The sequence below is a fragment of the Morus notabilis genome, unplaced genomic scaffold, assembly GCF_000414095.1.
Source record: "Morus notabilis unplaced genomic scaffold, ASM41409v2 Scaffold87, whole genome shotgun sequence".
Lineage (NCBI taxonomy): Eukaryota > Viridiplantae > Streptophyta > Magnoliopsida > Rosales > Moraceae > Morus > Morus notabilis.
The window spans coordinates 351,389-372,795 of record NW_010366183.1 but is presented as its reverse complement, the minus strand read 5'-3'; the positions used below and the strand labels follow the sequence as shown (position 1 = coordinate 372,795).

The window sequence follows — 21,407 nt, the reverse complement described above, 5'->3', positions numbered from 1 at the left end:
TACTTTTTTAATTACTAATATAGTTATTTGACTAAAAGTAATATTAATCACGAGTAAGGGATACAAATCTAAACATATATACACTTTAAAAGGTATTTGTCTCATTTTCTTATTTTCTTTACAAAGTTCTGCGGACTGGCTAGCTTACCATGTTCACTTCTTTGGAAAAAATGCCTTCTACCTTTTTCATGTAAGTCCAATATTGTATTGGTCATAGATGCGGTAATTCACATAGTTTAAAATCTTTGTAATAACATATGGAAAAATATCATTGTGCCATTCGGCAGCCAAAAAGTGCCCACTAATACTGCCGTCCGAGGCCAGACTTAATGATTTCTAGGCTTTTGTTTTCTTCAATATGCTTATAGCACCAGAGCCTATAAATACGCAACAATTTCGACTTGCTATCATCACAAAACAAATTCACAAGCAGTTAATAATCTCCTTTCAAGGCAATTCCACTAGAGAGAACCAATCACTCAAAGAAGAAAATCAACACTAACGCACAATGGCCTCTTCCCAATACCTCCTCATTGCTCTTGCCATTATGGCAATTTCTGTCCCTTCAATTTCTGCAGTCGAATTCGTCGTCGGAGATGAGACAGGTTGGACAATCAACTTTGATTACCAAGCTTGGGCTCAGGGAAAGGAATTCTATGTTGGAGACAAACTCGGTAAACTCAAAATCTCTATCACAATACAATAATTAGATATACCATATGTGACTACTAGCTAATTATGCTCGAAATAAATGGTTTTGGTTTGTAGTGTTCAATTACCCACAAGGAGCTCACAATGTGCTCAAAGTCAATGGCACTGGCTTCCAACAATGCTCGGCCCCAGCAGGGACGGTGCCGCTGACTAGCGGAAACGATGCGATCACCCTGGCAACCCCGGGAAGGAAATGGTACATTTGTGGTTTTGGTCAGCATTGTGAAGTGGGAAACCAGAAGCTTGTTATCACAGTGTTGCCTAAGGTATCTTCACCTGTTCTTTGGCCTTCTCCTTCTCCTTCACCTTCACCTTCACCTTCTCCGAGCCAAGATCAACCGTCCGTGGCGAATATTAGCTCTGCATCTAGATTTGGCTTGATGGCAATCTTAGTGGGTGTTCTTGGAGTGTTCCTATCTTGATGGTTGAGCGAGTTACGATGTTTTATACATACGATTCTTTTGATATGTTTTTTTTGTGTGTATTGATCATTGTTGTTTGAGTGGTTTTGAATTTTTTTGTGGTGGGATTTTTGAACTATTGGTTTGATTTCTTTGTTGTAACACATATTTTGTCTTCAAAATAAAATAAATTAATTGATCTTTAAAGCAGCAGCCCTCATAATTTGGATTAAACTTTTGTTCTTCAACTGGTCGGATTAGTCTCATCATTTTTGTACTGTGAAGAGAAAAAGGGTCCTTTCATAAGCAAAATTCACATTGCAGCACCAAATTATTATTTCAAGGAGAAAACAAGTACATAAGAAGCAAATGGGGTCAGAAAATGAGATAAAATTATGCAAAGAATATGACAATTGGGTGGCCCTTTCGCCATTGTTTTCACTTGAATAATTGTGGCTATCGAAACACTTCAATTCTTATTACTCATCATCAACATGAAGCCTAGGCCGGTCTTGTCCGACCATGAAACACGTATTGCTCCTCGCATTTTCTTGCTCTTTTCTTATGAGAAAAATTGACTTAAAGCACGTGACAATAAAAAGAAAAATACTTGCACAAAAATGGGACACCGACGGTGTTTAACACCTTTAACTAATAAAAGATTGGCTCCGTCTGAAGGTATTAGGAAGCGCCTTTTATACGCAAAAGATGACACACATATAGAGATTGTCTCTAAAAGTGGCCGCTGGCCACTTCACTAGCTTCGTTATTATTATTTTTTTCATATTTTTTCATTTAAGGGGGGGTTTTTTTAAATAGGATATCTCTAATGGTTTTATTAGATTCCTATAACGTTAAAATAAAAAAAAATAGGGACTGTGTACATAATTAATGCTAAAAAACGTAACAAAGCACCCACATTAGTTCACATTTTCAGCACAACAACCATCACAAATGACATGGCGCGATCTGTATTGTAATCCACAAAGAGATTCCTCTAGGTTTCATTACGTGTACAAAATTAATAGAACTTAATAGAAAATTAACTGTTCAAACGTATTATTGGTAAGTTATGTTTTCACGGCTACCGAGGAGTTCTCATTTTTGACGCGCCCTCACTTTATGACTTTTGGAGAATGATGTTGTCGTTTACTTGTAAAAAGATCGCAATTGATTACCAAGGAAAAACTGGCTTCTTGACCGCCAAGCAATCAATTCAATCTACTATTTGCAGATAGTTTAAGCAGGAAAAACTATTACCTTTTATATGGTATTTCAGGTTTGTTTTGCTTATTACAAGCTTATTTGCAAAAAATGTGAATCTAGGTTATATTTAAAACGACTTCTTATTATTAGCACGCCAATGGAAGCTTGCTCAACACGCAACAAAGCTACAAGTCAACGACATCAACTTTTTTGCTATATAAGCAACGTATTAGATATGTTTATATTTCATCACACTATATATTATTTTACCACCCAGTGAGAGCAACAGCTCAAGTGAAAGAAAACGACTCCAGCCCCAATATGTCATCTTATACGCTTAATATTACTTAATTTGCCAGATTTAGCTCATATGTCCCCTTATTTGTATTCCCTTTTATATCCCCTAATAATTTATAGCCACCCAAGGTAATCACTGTGACTTTTTAATTGATGTGATATGAAATTTTAATTGATCTCACATGATATTATTGGAAGAACATAAAAGGGGTCACAAATAAAGAGACAAAGAAGTAAATTCCTAATTAGCCACCCAGAATGCGCTAAGAAATTTGACATTGTCATGCAAATAAATGTAACGAAAAAGGAGAGCCCCTAACTCTTGAACTTGCCAATTTCTCCTACAAATTTTGTTAGAATAAGTCTATATAATATCTCTGAGGCCAGATATGAGTCGTACGACGCTCACATAAGACAAGGATGGTAAATTCAAGCAAGCAAAAATGTTAGTTTTAACAACCACTAGAAAAATTTAAAGAAAATAAATACAAGGGGTATTTGTTTATGCCTTCCCTCTGTGATGCAGACAGGGCAGTTTGAGAGGAAGTACCACATAATCAGGCCAAAAACCATGGTGGCAAACCAGACATGCTTGTTATTACAGACAACATAACACCTAAAACCAAAGTTTGGGACTCTTCTGTCTTAAGCTAGAAAGATGTACGTCGCCTCCAAGTTAACACAAAATTGGTTTTGTAAATAAGTGCCATTTGGCAGTCATGGCAAAGTCGCATTTCTCTATGAATGGAAATTTCTAGTATGAAAAAATATAAAAACCATCAAAAAGAGAGTCAAAATTCTGTGGTCAGTTCTATATTCGGCAACTTTGAACAACCTCAGATGGTTCTCTCTCTTTGTGTGTCTGTCACACACATATAATCTTGAACCACCCAGATTAGCTTACGGTGAATTTTGGCCATCACTGAAGATAATAGTTTGTCAGTTTTCCAATCTCACAAGTCGAGAACTTTAATACTTTCTACAACATTCAATGAACTTCACATCTAATAATCTAGTTTAGGGGACCAAGCTTGTTCCTTTATGAGAACAAGTTCCTGTTAATTGTTTCACCCCAAAAAAGTTGGAAAAGCCAACGAGAAACTTTGACCCACATAAACTAGTAGACTCCCAAAACATGAATTAAGGCACTAAGGAATAAGGACACATCCTATGAGACACAAGAGTAGAAATCAAGCACTCAAACTCAACATATATCGCGCAAAAGGATTGAGATTGAATAAAATCAAGGAATCAATACAAAAATATAAATCCTGTCTGACAAATTGAACAGTGGAAGAATTAATTTCTCCTCCCACAAAATACACTGAGATTGATATCTTTAGCAAATGATTGTATGTGTTCAAGAGCAGAATACATCATATAAACCTATACGGGGTAAGGTAAATTGAAATAATATGCTCTTAGTCCAACCCTATTCAAGAAGAATTAAAAAAAAAAAAAAAAAAGGCATAAGAAAAAAGGCCATAACCATTTCGGCCTTTCCTTTCCCTTCATCCTATACAGTTCAATTGCATACGTGCTTGCAAATTTTCTTTCTTTTCTCTCCATTAAGCAGGAATCAAATTCAAAGATTACAAAAAAAAAAAAAAAAAAAAAAGGGAAATGGATGATTCAACCCCTCAAAAAAAAAAAAAAAAAAAAAAAAAAAAAAAAAAAAAAAAAAAAAGCGAGAAATGAAAGAATAAAAGAAAGGGAAGTAGAAGCCATACCAATCTCGATGGCAAATCAAAACGAATCCTTTTGAAAACTTTTGTTTCACTTTTGTACCGCTTTAGACCTCTTCTTAGCCTCGCTGTAAAGCACTACCCCCAATGTGGTGATGCCGAATCCGACTATTCCCATCGCCGTCACAGGATTCCTAAAGATCAACACCGAAACGCATGCCGCCACCGCTGCCTTGGCGTTTCCGAGGACCTGCAGCGTCAGCGCGCTGGTGTGTTTGGTCACCAGGAAGTTCGTCAAGTTCACCAAATACGCGACCGTCGCGTTCCCAATCAACAAAAACACCATGAACGGATCACTCCTAGCCTTCTCGATCGCACCGCTCGCGACATTGCCTTCGATGTAGAGCGTGAATGGGAGGAGAATCATCGCCGCCATTGGAGCCATGTAAAGCAATAGATTCATCGAGTGAAGCCTCTCGGCCTCGGAGGTCAGTAAAATCCCCTGGACCACGGATTTCAAAGCTCTGGCGGCTGTAGAGCTCACGCAAACCAGGAATCCAAACAGATTGAAGAGAGGCTCGCTATTCGACGCGAGCACGATACCGAAAACGACAGGCAAAAGAGCCAAGTACACCTCGGCGGACTCCTTCTTGCAGGTGATGAGGAAAGCGAAGATCGCGGTGAAGAACGGCCCCGTGGCGCCGACGGCCTGGTTGAACGACACCGGAATGTAGCGGAGAGAGGTGTTACCGCAGACGACGGAGAAGCAGAAGATCGCAGTTAGGGCGAAGATCTTCAGGAACTGCCGCCGCGAGAGGATGTGCTGGCGGGGGACGATCTCGAGGAATGTGATGGCGACGTAGCTGTAGGAGGCGCAGGCGATCATGTGGAGCATCGTCAGGAAGATCGGGTAGCGGAAGCCATAGATGCTGAGGAGGTACTTGTTCAGTAGGAGGACGCCGATGTTGGAGAAGTACCACGACGCGATGATCAGAGCCGTCAGCACCGTCGGCGATATCCGCGATCCGACAGCGTAGATTCCGCTGTTCCGTACATCTCCCGGAGGCGTCGCCGGAATGTCGATCGGCTGATCGTTCAGGGCGGCGGCGGTGGTGGCGTCCAGCCTCGGGTTGCTCATCCGACGCGTCGTCCATGACTGTGCCTCCACCATTGCACTGAAACCAACCGTACTTTCTCTCTCCCCAAGAAGTTCAGGTTCTAGAGAGAGAAAGAGCTAGAGAGAGAGAGAGAGAGAGAGAGAGAGAGCGAAGTAGAATTTTCTTGTCTCTGCGTTTGTTTATTCTCAGATCTGAACAGAGCAGAAAGAAAGAAGAAAGAGACGAGGAATTGAGGATGACGAAACGATAGAGCACGAAGGGAGTGAAACAGGAGAGGATCTAATCCAACGGTGGAGATTCAGATTTGGGTGGAACGTGGATTTTGGACCGTTCGATTACAAAATGCGATGAGGGCATTTAGAGGAGAAAAAATGAAAGAAAATAAAAAGAAAAAAGACCAGACCGATTAGTTCCTTGGGAAAAGAGTCCGCGGACTCACAGTGTCGGTATTGGCTAATCTTGATTTTAGTGTGGGCCCCAATTATTGTTGTGCGACTCTTGTCTGACTAATGACAATACTCGTTTTTCTTCTTTTTACGGTGTCGTTGGCTGTTACGGTGTCATATTGGTAATAAATTTAAGGCGGAGTTTATTTTATGGATTTAAATTTAAAGTTTGTGTTTTATTATAATAAAAAATTTTATATAAAATTATATCTTAATTTAAATTAAAATTTTAAATTAACGAATTAAATTGACTATGATTATCCATCCGTTTGAAAAAAAAATACTATTATCCACGTAGGACGAACGTGCAGAGAATGCTGTAAAAAATGGTCAAGTTGGTCCATTTTGTTTTTTAATTATAAATTAATGGAAGAGTTAAAACGGGGTGGATAAATTCATGGTTTAATGAGATCTAATTTAATGCTCACCTAATTTTATTGTTTATGCTTATTTTAAAGTAGATATCAGTTAACTGGATCCGAGTATGATGGGAAGATATGGGTTCATATATAATAGTGTATGGTTTTTTATATAATAAATATATATATATGAGTTTTCAAGTTAAATTATCATTGTTGGTTATCCTTTAAATAAAAAAAAATTAATGACGTAGTGTGATAAGAATTAAATTTCACTAGTTGTCATAAATTTTTTAAGTCAATTACTTAATTTATTATAATTATCGAATTAATATTTTACAATTAAAATAATAATACCTATTAATTAATAAATATTAGAATAACCATTAAAAATACATGTGTACATATATATACATTATACACGGTTCTTTTCTTTTAGTACCAATACTGGATTTTTTTTTTTTTTTTTTGGCTAATCGAAGACTTGGGATTTAAACAATTGCATACAAAATCAATGAAAAAATAATAAGTAGAACTAGAACTATATTAATTTGTGGGCACACTTCAATCAATTATGATTTCCCCAATTGAAAAGGACCCAAACCCGTTCCCACAACGAGTTGGGTTTAAATGAAAACATGATAGATTTTAGCTTTAGGGAGCGTTTGGTAGAGGGATTCGTTTCTTGATTTGAATCATGATTCGTAGTTCGTTATAGTATTTTCTCTCATAAAAAATACACGTAAATTAAAAATGATTCGAATCACATGGTTTGAATCCTCCGACCAAACGAACCCTTAGTTACAAGCATAATGCTTTTTGTTAAGTAGTGATTGTAAATACGGATACCGTTGCGTTTGCTGAACCTATGCAGAATCTTATAGATCAAGGCAAGCATTTGCCTTTTTTTTTTTTTTTTTTTTTTTGTGGGACCTATTTCCTTTCTTAAGGATAAGAAGATTTGGCTCACTGGTACACTACTAGGAGTCTAGGACCACTAATGTGATGAAATTAAAAAAAAAAAAAAACAACTGACGTATTTCTTGGAAAATTATTTTTAGCATTTTATTTTTTAAGTTAGACTCGAATTAATATTCAAATACACTCAATAATAGGGGAATTTCTCTAATAAAACTAGAAAAAAGAGCTATCGTGAGTTCTTTATTTTTCAGCCTTTAAATCTATATTAAAAATAGTTTATTGTGTACACTTATTAATTTAAATCTTTGATGTAATTTTTTTTTATTTTTTAGCCATTAAATCTATATTAAAAATAGTTTGTTGTGTACACTTATTAATTTAAATCTCTATGTAATTTTGATTGAAATTCAACAGTGATATTATAATAGCAAAGCTTATAAGGGAAAGTTCCAATAATAGATCAATTTGAACTTTGCTCGAGTGTTGCGTATATGTGTGAGGCCACGTGAGGACCAATATTTAGGCATAGTTTATTTTATCGATTCGAGTTTTTAATTTTAAGTTTTTATAATTAAAAGTTTTCAGAAAATATTACATCTAATTTTTTTTTTACAGTTAAAAACTCTAAAAAAATATCACGTCTCAACTCGAATTGAAAACTCAAATTTACAAAGCGAACGAGACATTAGTCACTAATTGATTTATGACATGTGGCGCTATGCTATGTGCAGATTAAAATGGACATGCGCGGCCGTGTAGTCACTATGGGACCCAGTCAGAGTATACATCAGGAAGAGGCACATGTCAGTGGGCCAAGGAAAGACAGGACAAGAGATGAGGAACCCAGCCCATAGAAATTCTTGGTATTGGTTGCAGGCTTGGGCTTCTGCAAAGCTTGGACTTTATCATCCAAAGTGGACCTTCACCTATGGAAAATTGGTAACCTCGTCGTCTTGCACTATCTAACATTTTTACTTTTTACTTTTAATTATATCATTTTGACTAATAAAATTTTTAAATTAAAAGTTATTAATCAAATAATAATGGGTAAAAATTTCAAGGTTTAATATTCTAAGAAGTATTTCTCTTCTTTTCCTTTCACTTCACTTATTTGTCCTCTCTTGTCTCTTTTTTAGGTAAAGTGTATTAGTCTGCATCAGAATTATCTGTTTTTGAATATTTTTAAATTTTAATATGTAATTTTAGCCGAATTTAATGATTAGAATCATACCGGTACGAGGACTTCTCGTAGAAAGCCTAAAAATTTTACGAAAATATTTATACGTATTTTTTCTTCCTTTCAAGTTCTGTTAATAAATAAATTAAGTAAAAATAAAATAAATATCACACTTCTCACCAAGTTATTTGATTGTTGGCACCATTCTACGACTAACATATGCGTAAATACACACATTTTTCCAGCAAAACACGTACACATTTACTCAAAGTAGGCGTCGGATGCTAAAAATCACGTGGCATAACCTGAAATCTAACTCAACTAGAGCTCTTTGGCAATTATCAAGTCTGCAAAAGGGCAAAGCTTTCGTAGTTGCAGTTTACATGGAAGAACTTTTACAACTCATACCCATTTCAACGACCAAGAAATCACTCTGCGCTGGCTCATTCTCTTAATTCAAAAGCTTCCAAAACTACTCATTAAGGATGTAAACATACGAAAAAAAAAAAAAAAAAAAAAAGCCCCCTTAAAAATGAAAAAAAAAAAAAAAAAAAAAAAAAAAAAAAAAAAGTCCCCTTAAACATTATCTTGCAAAACCACTTGGAAGCCAAAACTCTCAAAAAAAGTTTACAAAACTTGTCACAAAGCTTCTCAGGCTATCTAATACCTTTCATGGAGAACTAGACTCTTTTAGGATGAAAAACCAAAACTTGGAAAAAGAGCACTAGAAGTGGCGCTTACCGGGAGTGAAATGGAAAGGTCGGTCAAGTTTGAACCAATATTAACAACATCTCCATGACTCGTCATATTGTTGGAAGTTGTAGTAGTACCACGACCAATATTTATATCATTATTATTATTATTATTATTATTATTATTATTATTAGTAGGACTATTATAGTGAGTAGAGTCCACAAGCTTTCTTGAACGGTGACGACCTCTATGCATGTGCCTGTCGCAATACTTTTGATGCGGAAGAGCTTCTTTCCCACACCTCCATTTCTTCCCATCTGTTCTTCTGCATCTCCATGTTTCTGCCTCAATGCCTTTCCTAGAGTCCAAACACATCGGGCTAATTCCTATAGCAAAAAAAAAAAAAAAAAAAAAAAAAAAAAAAAAACCCACGAGTCAAATCTCTCATAAATTGCAAAAGGATCAAATCCCAAGTGGGATTTTTTTTTTTTTGGGTGTGTGGCAAGACTCACAAGTGGGGTAGTTGCCAAAGGAGTTAGAGAAGCTCTGCCAAATGGGGAGAACAAGGTGATAAGGAACAGGAAGACCGGCCTCTATGTATTTGTAGATAAGGGCCTGAAGTTGAAGCTCTTGAAGCTGAAGAATTGTGAAACCAAGAAATGATCTTTTACGGCCGTCAAGTTTCTGACCCGAAGACCCTCTTCCAAGCTCAAGATTTAGCCTAATTGGAGGCGACCCCTCTTCTTGAACCGACCAATTAGTAGTAACATTATTACTCTCCATTTCTTTAGAACCTGTAAAATAACAAAATGATCAAACAAAACAAGGAAAATTGTGGCTTAAATGAAGTGAAAAAAGAAAAAAAAAAAGAGAGAAAAAAAGAAAAGGGTGATACCTAAAGTAGGGATTTGAGACTCCATATTATCAAGAAGTTGTAAGGCAAAAAACCAAATAATATGGTCAAAGAAGAGAGTTTGGATTTTAGAGGGCAGACAGTATGGACTGCCTGTGCCTGAGTAACTGACAAAAAGCGTTAGATTACGATTCACATCCCCTGCAAAAGATGGCAGTAGTAGTAGTGATAAAAGGTTCTCTGTTTAAAAACTGAAAAATCTATAAAAGAAAAGGAAAAAAAAAAATCCCAGTTGGTTTTTTTTTTTTTTTTTTGTTGGTGAAAAAGGAGAAAAAGGGTCTCTGACTCTATTTCCAAAGAACCACCACATTTGCTTTTGAGTTTTGTATGTTTTTGTGTACTCTCTCCCTCACATTCAACAAATGAAAGAGGAGAGAAGAGGACGCTACAGAAAGAGAGAGAGATGAGATAGGAGGTGGGACTGGCACGGTCTTCTGCCAGATGTCAGAGCTGCTGTTTTGTAACTTTAGAGAGAGAAAGACAGAAGAGAGAGAGAGAAGAGCCAACGCGTGACCGCAGTTGATGTGGAGCCAACATCAATATTTATGGCTCATCACAGACTCTCACTACCTTTGTCTCCATCGTGTCTGTGCCTGTGGTCCAGTGGCAAGGCTTTGTTTCCGTACCTGAAGCAGAAAGTTAAAAAAAATTTAAAATTCGTTTTAAAATAATTTTATTCTTTATATAAAAATAAAAATAAATATATTTGTATTTTTAAATAAAAATTAAATTAATAATTGAATCTTAAATAAAAATATTAATAATTAATATAATAATTTAAATTATATTACAAATAAATAGTAAATAATTTAAAATAAGATAATTTAGTAAATAATTAATTGGCTATGTGGATCTCTCATAGTTTCAGTTAACACTCTAGAATCAGCAGCCCTATCTGGTATTGACGTAAGTGAAGAATATATTGAAACTACACGCCGCCATTACATTTTGAGTACACGAATGTCTTCTTTCTTCATAGACTGTCTGTTGATGTGTAGGTGAGACAACCATTATGTGTGTACCGTCTATTGCACTAATACAATCCTATTAAAATACATAAGGTGTGAGTTATAATTAATTTAAAATTATTTGTCATATTATTAGTTTATGAGCAGAGTCAGATTGTATCTTAAACCATAGCCAGTACTTAGGGTTGTATCGAATCTCTGGGGGGACGATGTTCATATTTGGTAGTTTTATAACTTCCACATTAGCAAAATACCAGCGTGCTGTCTCTCTAGAATGAATAAATTTATCTTGTATCTCTCTATTGTGGTCTGAGTGAGCAATCGTTCTTAAGAACATCATTAGTGATTCTTTTGTTGATATACTTGAAAAAGGCAGTAGGTTGCAATCTTGAATTAACCTAACAATTGCTTCGAGCGTGTCTCGGTGCATACGACACATTTCGAACATATTTTTAGGATGCCCATACAATTGTTCTAAAGCATATTCTCATCCTGTTAACGCAGAATTACAACGAGGTTGCCTATTAAGTCTGTTTGTAAGCGACATCAGCAATTAGACAGAAATGTTTTGCTCTTCATCATCATCTGATGAGTGAAGAAAGTCCACAATTATGACATCATCCTCACTATTTGTGGCATCAGAATCCATATTACCCTAAAACAGAAACATGACTAGAACTAATCAAACATCCATATAACATTAACCAATCAAACAAATAACAAAGTCTAACAAACACAAGTTTGAGAGGTAGTTTAGGCAGTATGTTCAACAATACTTAAAAAAAACACATGTCCGAAAGGAAAAAAATAAAGAAAACATCACAAATAAAAGTCATCTAAATTATAAGCTTTGAATCCATGAAAGATGACAATGAGGCATTTTCACAAACATCTTCCTAAAGGAAATGTCAATAGCCAACTTCTCTGCTGCCTTATTATACACATCGTCGACTAAGTACTCCTCATACTCGCTCAGTAAATCCATACAGGTTTCGATACTTGTAGTAGGATCCTTTTTTTGAGCCTCGGCTGCTGCCATAGTACGGGCTTGCCTATCAGCTAAATATTGCTGTAACAAATCAACTTTTTGAACAGATGTCTCACTGTGTAGGGTAACATTCTTTGCCAAAACCTCTATAGCCTCATCAACTGTAGCCTTCTTATTGGATCAAGTAAGAAGACCTTGAGACCATCTGCTTCTATTGTCTTCTGAATCCCGGACTTCATCCGAGTCCCCTGTACCCTCATCTTCCTCTTCAGGTTGCGTGGCAGTCTTTTTCGCCGCATTCAAAACATTGACGGCTGTATGTGCATTCATTGACCCCTGTCTTGTAGCGATAATCCCAACAAAAATCTCTGAAAGTTTGGCAAAGTTGTGTAAACCCCATTTCTTGAATTTCTTAGCTCCAGGATGTTTCTGACATTATAAATAAAACAATAATAAATACTCATGTGCAATCCAAAACACTAATTAATTCTTTCATATCACATAAGATGGTTGTGATCAAAACTTACCGCCACATATGAATCTCACACTTCTTTTTTAGCCGTGACAGTGTTAGCCTTAGAATCTCAACTAAACCCAATTGTTTCAATCAAAGCCTGAAACTCTTTCGTACTACGTTTAAGCCTATTCCATTTTACTTTAAGCCGGTCTAATGTGAAATGCTTATCAAACTTACGTGCTATTGCATTATCAATTTTCATCCACGTTTTTTTGTCCAATGTGGATGTATGCAAACCATTCTTTGCCTCCTCATATATCAGTTCTACATAAAAATCCTCAATTGCAGCAGGCCATGTTGTATTATCATCCTTATCACACATCTAAAAGAATAGTTTCATTCAGAATTAAAAGAAATCCTAGTCTACATACAAGCAGTACTGTTCACCCTACCATTTGAATATCAACCGGTTGAGTTTCTGCATAAAAATCCTCAATTGCAACCAGTTGAATTTTTTTGCATATTTTCAGTTTCACAGCAACCATACACTTTGAATATATATCTTTAATCCCACAAATCCGAGAAGAGCAAATATCACCCAAAAATCAGTCCATACCCAGAAATCAGTCAACGCGAGAAATCCATATATCAGTCCATACCCGTGAACAACAAATCAAGACAAAAAAACCCATCCATACCCTAATGGTAAAAAACAAATATCACACAGATCAGGATTGCCGAGAACAACAAAAAATCATGTAAACACCCAAAAATACCAGAGAATAGCAAATCATGATAAAAATAAGCAAAAAAAACACCTAGATCATCAGCAACTACCGACAATAATCGAAAAAATCTTCACCAAATCAGCATAAATACCAGAAAAAAATACCTAGATCATCATGCAATACCGGCAATACTCCATCAACTCATTGGCAAATAAAAAAAAATATCAACCTAAACACCCAAAAAATCCAGAGAACAGGCAAATCACAACAAATACTAGGAAAAAAAACTCCCAGCTCCTTAATTAAAACCGGCAATACTCAAAAAAATCTTCACCAAATCAGAACAAATACCAACCTAAACTCCCAAAAATACCCAAGAACAGGCAAATCAGAACAAATAAAAAAAAACACCCAGATCATCATGCAATACCGGCAATACTCCATCAACTCATTGGCAAATAAAAAAAATATCAACCTAAACACCCAAAAATATCCCGAGAATAGGCAAATCACAACAAATACCAGGAAAAAAAAACTCTTAGATCCTTCAGCAAAACTGGCAATACTCAAACAAATCATCAGCAAATCAAATTAGTGGGCATACGTCGGTTGATTTGGGGAGTAGCGGCAGAGCAGAGTCTGAGACCGGAGAATCAATCGGAGAAGAAGGCTGCCGTTTAGATCCCAAGACTAGTGATTCCAGCTAGAAGCCTACCACAAAGAAGAAAAGAAGAGAACGGCGAGAGGGAGAGAAGAGAACAGCGCAGCGGGAGAGAAGAGAACGGCGAGATGCGGAGAAGACAACGACGAGAGGCAGAGAAGAGAACAACGAAAGGTGGAGAAGAGAATGGCGAGAGGCAGAGAAGAACGACTGGAGAAAATGAAAAAGGGAAAAAATAAAAACATATTTAATTGTTTTTAGAAAAGTGAAAGTTTTTGAGAAAAATCTAAAAACGTTTTTGTTTTTTATTTTGATTTTGGTATGGTACATCCCCAAACGTGATTTTCTTTTCCGTTTCAATTTTTCCTCAGAAAACGTGAAAAACTTTTTCAAAACCGGAAACAAACGCGCCCTGAAAGTCTCAGGTCAAGTCTAGGCGAAGCCATCAGTGTCTGAAACTACACCACGACGCCAGCTTTGTACGTTTTCGGAATGTCCAAAACTCCAATCAAAGAATGAGAGTTTGGTAAAAGGGAGAAAGAGGGAAACAGACCAAAACTTGAGATGAATTAAAATTAATAGGCCAATAGTTTACATAAGTTAATAAATAGGCCAAATTACTGTTTTTGTCCATAACTTGTCTAGTTACGAACCGTAACTTGACAAGTTATTATCCATAATTCACAGTTTTTGTCCACAACTTGTCTGGCTATGAACCATAACTTGACAAGTTTGTCCATAACTTATCTGGTTATGAACGATAACTTGACAAGTTATGGCCTATTAATTTCTATAACTAAAAATTAGCCTATATACTTTCTTAAACTTTTTATATTGGCCTATTTTCTACTATTTCTGTTGGTAAAATTCTTATCTTCAATGCAATGAGAAGGAGAAAGGAAAATGGAAACTCAAAATAAGTGGAGATTTTCAGTGCAAAACTATGTAGATTCGATGTTGATCTTATTGGGAAAAGCACGTAAAAAAAACGAATTAACTTTTGTATATAAGGATTTATATCGGTTTGGACTTATGGGACAGTATTTGCATTTGCAGGCCGCAACCAAATCAAAAACTAGAATTGAGGTCGATAAATACCTGAAAACGACAATTAACGTGAGAACGACAGAAAAGGGAAACTACAATAAAAGTGCGGACGCCAGCAAAATATAAAACGACAAGAACTAGAATTGAGGTAGTAAGTTACCATATAAATGAAAAACGACAATACATGACAATCGTGAAAACGACAAAGCAAAGATAAAATCACAACCTTATAAAAAAATAAACGGAACTATACCAAAAAGCATAAAACACAACAAATTAAAACGACAGTTAAGCATAACATGAAATAGATATACTACATAAAAATTACAACAGCGAAAGTATAAAGCGACTGTAAAAGACAATAGCTCGAACAAGATATTGAAAAGAAAAGAAACCATGTAAACGACAAAAGGACAGAAAACGACAAGATAGAAAAAAAAACCGTTAACAAACAACAGGTGGGCGGCAGCAAATGTATAAAGAAACAGTAAAATTAAAAACGATGATACCAGAGAAGAAGTGGAAAACGAAATTGAAAACTAAAACAAAAAACAAATGGAGAACGATAATTAAACAAATGTAGGAACAATATGATATGAAAAACAAAAACGACAAGAAAATTGAAAACAACGATAAACGTGGGGAGAGTGAAAAGAAGGGAAAGGAAATCTGTAAAAAAGGGTCATCAATATACTGGTAGTGCGTAATTAAGTACTAGAAGAATGTTATTCTCAATACGACTTCTCTTGCCATTGGCTGATTTACGCCACATGGAAGCATTCATTCATCTTAAAGACGACAAGAAAACTTGGAACTAATGACAATAAAACTGCAAACGACAAAAATATGAGTATATGTTTGTTTCTGTACTCTCCAAATATATAAACATAATACATGCAATGTCTAACTTATTAGAATTTTAAGAAGAATCTATATTGGTTCAAACATTTGCATTGTCATCAATGCATCAAGCGTTCGAGAAAACCATAGAGACCAAAAAAAAAAAAAACATTCAAAAGAACTTTAAAGAAATTATTAAAAAAAAAAAGTAAAAGAAACAAACAAACAATTACAACAACTAAGCAAGAATGAATAGAAGAAATAAGAATATACAAAAGGTACGACTGACAGAAGATAAACGACAATAGAAATGGGGCAACGACATCACAATTGTCTGCAAATATGATAAAAGTGAAAACTGACAGGAGAATACAAAAACGCAGAAAAAACGCAGAAAAATGGCGTCGCCCGGACTCGAACCGGAGACCTTCAGTGTGTTAGACTGACGTGATAACCAACTACACCACGACAACTTGGTGTCACTTTTTTAAAAGTAGTATTTATTATTTTTTATTTTTCGTAAACCTTTTTCTCTTCAGTTACCTCTCTGACTTGCATTACCAGTTTATTCGTATCAGCTTTTCTTGTACCATCGCTTTGTTAAGGTTCGATACATATGAACTTTCATTCACTATTTTCATTTGCTTTAAACTATTTTTTCCCCTTCTTCAATATAAAAACAAAAATAAAATAAAATAAAGAAACTAAGCAGAATATAGGATAATTTAGACTAATGTAACTAATAGAAACGTTTAGTCGTCTAAACTAAACAGAATATGAGATAATTTAGACTAATGTAACTAACAAAAACGCTTGGTCTAAATTATCTAAGAGAAAAAGAAAACAGGAATAGAAATTTAATTTGACGACTTTTAAAATTCTCAAATGGCTATTTGTTAAGTTATAGAAGCTCCTTTCTTGTTTTTTTTTTTTTTTTTTTTCCTTGATGGCTTCCTTCAGTACATTTTCAATAGACGCTTCCTATTTTTCAGTATATCTAAATTCTAACATTGCCATGCAAAGTGGGCAATTTTCATTGGAAAAAATAATATCTCAAATTGACTTAGAATTTGACAATTACGTATTCAAGCGGAAAGCCATCAGAGCTATTGATTTATTCATGCACGATCCAACGATCAAAATCAAATGTTTGTAATTAACATATACTTCTGTTGTAATAGTTATGTCTTCTCATGAAAATGCACTTTTTAATTAAATGTTGTAGAACAAATTTCTTGGTTGAAAGTTGAATAAACAATTTGATTGCCTCTATATATATATATATATATATATATATATATAGTACAGGTTTATAATTTATTTCCAAGCTTTTTTTGTGGAATTATTTTAAACTTTAGCTGAAAACGTAATTGTAGGATTTCTCACCTTGTAAAGATCAAGTAAAGAATCAAGTGTCATAATGTTTGTTTTGTATATCAACCTATGATTCAGAAAAATTGATGAGGAATTCATCTTATTAGCAAATAACGAAAAGACATAATTTCTGCAGTTGTACTGGCTTCTAAAAACAACAAATAATTATAAAGGAGCGAAAGATAAATAAGAAGAGAGAAGTAACCCACCCAACATATATAATAATATATTTGTATATAATCACCTCTTATTGTTATCTCAAAAGGCAATGTTAATCTAAAGAGCTACAGCTAATTAGGTACTTAATCAGAAACAACAAGTTTCGGTCCAATTACCCAAAACATGCCTTTTGAAAGACCAAAAGTTTTATCAAATCAATTGACTAATCTATCTAGGCATTCATACAAATCTCTTAAAAGCCATTTAGGGGGGAAAAAAAAAAAAAACTAGTATCGAATTCAAAACCAAAATCATTGGAACCCTTTTTACTATATATAAAGGCGTGTGTATGATAATTGTTGAGAAGCAAACAAAAGAAAGACCAAAAAAAAAAAAGAGAAACAGAAACTTAGGAGCTTTGCCAATTATGGAGCTCGTCATTTGTCTCTTAATCCTCGTTATTCTCATGCCTAATCTTTCTTCCTTGGCTGAGAAAAACGACGTAGGGACATATATCGTTTATGTGAACAAGCCAGAGAGTTTAACGACAATGGCAACAGAGGAATTACACGACTGGTACCAATCATTTTTGCCAGTTATGAGCATGGAAGACGAAACTAGTTCAGCCCAGAAGCCAAGCATGGTGTACTCATACAGACATGTTCCTGGATTTGCGTTGAGGTTGACTTCTGAGCAAGTCAAAGCCATGGAGAACAATGATGGAATTGTGTCTGTTCGTGAAGAGAGGACTTTCACTTTGCAAACAACTCACAGTCCTCAATTCTTGGGGCTGAACAAGGACAACGGTTTCTGGAAGGACTCCAACTTCGGACAAGGTGTGATCATCGGAGTTCTTGATTCCGGTATAGTGTCGGGCCATCTTTCTTTCGATGATAACGAAATGCCGTCTTCGCCGGCGAGGTGGAAAGGCATGTGCGAGCCGATCAATGGCACTGACATCTGCGACAATAAGATCATCGGCTTCAGAAGCTTCAACAGCTCCCGAAAAGGAGGACCAATGTCGTCTTCGTTGTCGTCACAAGAAGAATTTGGTCATGGCACGCACACTGCAAGCACGGCGGCAGGGGCCTTCGTGGGGGGCGCCACAGTGCTGGGAAACGCCAACGGCACGGCCTCAGGAATGGCGCCCCGAGCTCACCTAGCAGTTTACCAAGTCTGCGGCGGCACGGTCGGCTGCTTAGAGAGCGATGTCTTGGCGGGGTTTGATGCCGCGGTGGACGATGTCGTCGACGTCATCTCCATCTCACTCGCTGGCTGTGGTTCACGTGCTCTGTACCACGACGCTATTGCAATAGGCTCTTTCAGCGCAATGAAGAGAGGGATATTCGTTAGCTGCGCAGCAGGCAATAGTGGTCCGTACAACTACACTGTCTCCAACGACGCTCCTTGGATGCTCACAGTCGGAGGTAGCACCATGGACAGAAGCATAAGAGCCGGTTTAAAGCTTGGAAATGGGGTCGAAATCCACGGGGAATCGATCTTTCGGACTAACACTTTCGACTCCAAAAAATCGCTACCTCTTTTTTATCCAGGCGGGAGCAATTCTAATTACTGGCCTGAACGGTGCGCCAGTGGAACTCTAAACAGGACGGGTGAAGTTGACGTGATGGGGAAAATAGTATTGTGCCAAAGATCAAGAGAAGTGAGGAGATTAGAGCAAGAAAATGAAGTAAAAGATACAGGTGGAATCGCAATGATACTTATGAACCAAGAGCTCGACGGGTTCAGCACAATGGCTGAAGCTCATTCCCTTCCTGTAGTCCACGTGAGTCTCTCAGAAGCTTCCAAGCTCATAACATACATAAACTCAACCTCAAACCCTGAGGCAAAGCTAACATTCAAAGGCACTTCAATAGTGGAAAAATCTTCTGCTCCCATGGGGGCTTCATTTTCTTCCAGAGGGCCGAGCTCTGCGAGTCCCGGGATACTTAAACCCGACGTTATCGGTCCCGGAGTGAGCATACTAGCGGCTTGGCCAATCTCTCTCGACAAGAAGCACAATCCAATCTCGTCGTTCAATGTCATGTCCGGGACGTCCATGTCATGCCCTCATTTGAGCGGCATCGCCGCTCTCCTCAAGAGCTCTCACCTCGATTGGTCTCTGGCGGCAATCAAGTCTGCAATCATGACGACGGCTGATCCGTTAAACCGGGAAGGCCCAGCCGATCCCTGACGAGAAACTCAACTTCGCCAACGTCTTGGCCATCGGCGCAGGCCATGTTAGCCCCACTAGAGCTAATGATCAGGGACTTGTGTACGACATAAAACCTGAAGACTATGATTCTTACGAGTGCGGCCTAAATTTCACAGATAGAAACGTGGGGATGTTCTTGCAGAGGAAAGTGAACTGTTCGGAAATCTTAATAATATGATGAGTAATTTGTTATATATGTTGGTGGGACCAGATCTTCTGCTAAACTCTAGAAGAATGCTTGACAGGAAAACCACCAGATTTGAGTAATCTAAGGGTATTTGGTTGTGCATCCTATGCACACCAAAGGGAAGGAAAACTAGACCCAAGGTCCATAAAAGTCATTTTCTTAGGCTATTTAGATGGGGTTAAAGGTTATAGGTTGTGTAAAACAAGGTCCTTATTTCAAAATCCTAATAAGTAGAAATGTAATCTTTAATGAACATGATATGCCATATCTATCAAAGGAAAAGGATACTGCTGTCTGTACCGATTTTCCAAGAACAAGACCGTCAACAACTCAAAAGCTTCAAGTGGAGGTAGACAAAATCACCACATCAACAATGAATGATGAGGATATAAATCATCCAGCAAACAACAAATCCCAACAAAGTGAAGTCCCTTAAAGCACGGAACCGGAGCAAGAAGAAAATGAAGAAAACAGCACTGATTTTGTTCAAGAAATCCAACCAGTCATTAACTTGGATGAGTATGTTCTATCAAGAGATAGGCAAATGAGGACGATAAAACCACCTGATAGATATTTAGGTAGCAACATGATATCTTATGCATTGTACACTGTCGCAGAATTGGAAGATAAGGAACCTAGGACTTTTGGAGAAGCCATTCAATGCTCAAAGTTTAGAAATTGGAAGGCTGCAATGGATGAAGAAATGCAGTCACTAAAGAAAAATAATACATGGGTGCTAGTGGACAAACCAAAGAAGCAGAAAGTTGTCGCCTGTAAGTGGATATTCAAAGTCAATGATGGTGCTACTTTGAATGAACCCAAGAGATTTAAAGCTCGTCTTGTAGCAAAGGGTTTCACACAGGTAGAAAGGATTGACTACACTGAAGTCTTCTCTCCAATTGTGAAGTAAAACAATCAGGACAATTCTTGCCTTAGTAGCTTACAAAGATTGGGAGTTGGAGCAAATGGACGTTAAGACTGTTGGTCTCCGAATCGAATTCGGATGCGGAAGCGTGGTAGTGCGGGGGGAAGAGGCGGATCGTGTATAACAAAAATTTTCATAAAACTTTTGAGATACTCTATAGATTATATTAATTTATGCACGAATAAATTAATCTCATTAACTTATATATATCAAGAACTCAATCAGGAAAAATACTTGGAAGCCGACTCGGATGATAACTTGAGTTCTTTGACCACGAACAGTCCTTGCTCCAATCTTTGTGTTTAGAAAACCAATGTCTTCCACATCAATTCCTAGAATCCACGAAGACGTGTGTGTGGGCACACATGAGACAAAACGGGTTACAATAAACACTCGAATTTCCACAAACACCAACGCATGCACGATGTGAAATTTTTGGAGAAAATTTTTTTTTCCTTCCTCTCTCTCTTGAGAATTTCGGCCAGCCTTAACTCTTAGGGCTGAAAAATTGTTTCCAAAATTTCTATAGAGAAATTTCGGCTACCTCTAAAATTAGGGCAAAAAACCATTCCGAAAATTGTCTCAAAAAATAGTATTTACAGAGTAGAAGTCAAACTTCTAGAAGGAATCCAATCTCTATCTCTAAGATAAAGCTTGTTAATTATCTCCTATTTGAATTTTAAACCAAATCTCCTCTTTTCCTCTATCCTATATGGCCGGCCATTCTAAGGGGATTCTCATCCCTGTGTGGCACCAATATTAGATAGGGAAGAAAGAGAAAATCATCATTTATCCTGTAGTCCAATTTTGACTCAAATTCAAATTCCAATTTAAGTCAAACTTAAATTAATTTGAATTCTAAATTGAACAACTTATCAAATAAGTTTAAATGGATAAATCTAGAGGTGTTCAAATTCAAATTTAAATAATC

At 36.6% G+C, this 21,407-nt stretch overlaps 4 protein-coding genes and 1 non-coding gene across 5 annotated transcripts in view; 2 read left to right on the top strand and 3 right to left on the bottom strand.

The window, feature by feature from the left end:
• The first annotated feature begins 508 nt into the window (after positions 1-508).
• Positions 509-1,133, top strand: LOC21405942 (basic blue protein). The gene is made up of 2 exons (XM_010109781.1): positions 509-674; positions 769-1,133. Exons 1-2 carry the CDS (start codon positions 509-511, stop codon positions 1,131-1,133), a joined length of 531 nt encoding a protein of 176 aa, XP_010108083.1.
• Positions 1,134-4,269: 3,136 nt separating this feature from the next.
• On the bottom strand, positions 4,270-5,875 carry LOC21405941 (probable sugar phosphate/phosphate translocator At1g12500). Its single transcript, XM_010109780.2, has one exon. The coding sequence runs from the start codon at positions 5,469-5,471 to the stop codon at positions 4,392-4,394; it is 1,080 nt and encodes a 359-aa protein (XP_010108082.1). The 5' UTR covers positions 5,472-5,875; the 3' UTR covers positions 4,270-4,391.
• A 3,022-nt stretch (positions 5,876-8,897) lies between these two features.
• On the bottom strand, positions 8,898-10,107 carry LOC21405940 (growth-regulating factor 10). The gene is made up of 3 exons (XM_024173328.1): positions 9,910-10,107; positions 9,527-9,808; positions 8,898-9,406 (listed from the first exon to the last, which is right to left on the bottom strand). Exons 1-3 carry the CDS (start codon positions 9,932-9,934, stop codon positions 9,012-9,014), a joined length of 702 nt encoding a protein of 233 aa, XP_024029096.1. The 5' UTR covers positions 9,935-10,107; the 3' UTR covers positions 8,898-9,011.
• Positions 10,108-16,015: 5,908 nt separating this feature from the next.
• Positions 16,016-16,089, bottom strand: TRNAV-AAC. Its single transcript has one exon. It is a non-coding gene; the product is annotated as a tRNA-Val (tRNA).
• A 1,487-nt stretch (positions 16,090-17,576) lies between these two features.
• Positions 17,577-21,407, top strand: part of LOC21405938 (subtilisin-like protease SBT1.8) — a 7,412-nt gene continuing 3,581 nt past the window's right edge. Inside the window, exon 1 of the mRNA XM_010109777.2 lies at positions 17,577-19,170. Within this exon, the coding sequence (XP_010108079.2) occupies positions 17,577-19,170 (1,594 nt within the window). The remainder of the gene's footprint in view (positions 19,171-21,407) is intronic.

Bases quoted from the DNA above. Each gene is read 5' to 3' on its own strand.
- LOC21405942 (XM_010109781.1), top strand. From the start codon at position 509: ATGGCCTCTTCCCAATACCTCCTCATTGCTCTTGCCATTATGGCAATT. The intron at 675-768 runs GTAAACTCAAAA...TTTGGTTTGTAG, and splicing joins CTATGTTGGAGACAAACTCG to TGTTCAATTACCCACAAGGA.
- LOC21405941 (XM_010109780.2), bottom strand. From the start codon at position 5,471: ATGGTGGAGGCACAGTCATGGACGACGCGTCGGATGAGCAACCCGAGG.
- LOC21405940 (XM_024173328.1), bottom strand. From the start codon at position 9,934: ATGGAGTCTCAAATCCCTACTTTAG. The intron at 9,809-9,909 runs GTATCACCCTTT...GTTATTTTACAG, and splicing joins GTCTCAAATCCCTACTTTAG to GTTCTAAAGAAATGGAGAGT. The intron at 9,407-9,526 runs GTGAGTCTTGCC...TTTTTTTTTTTG, and splicing joins CTTTGGCAACTACCCCACTT to CTATAGGAATTAGCCCGATG.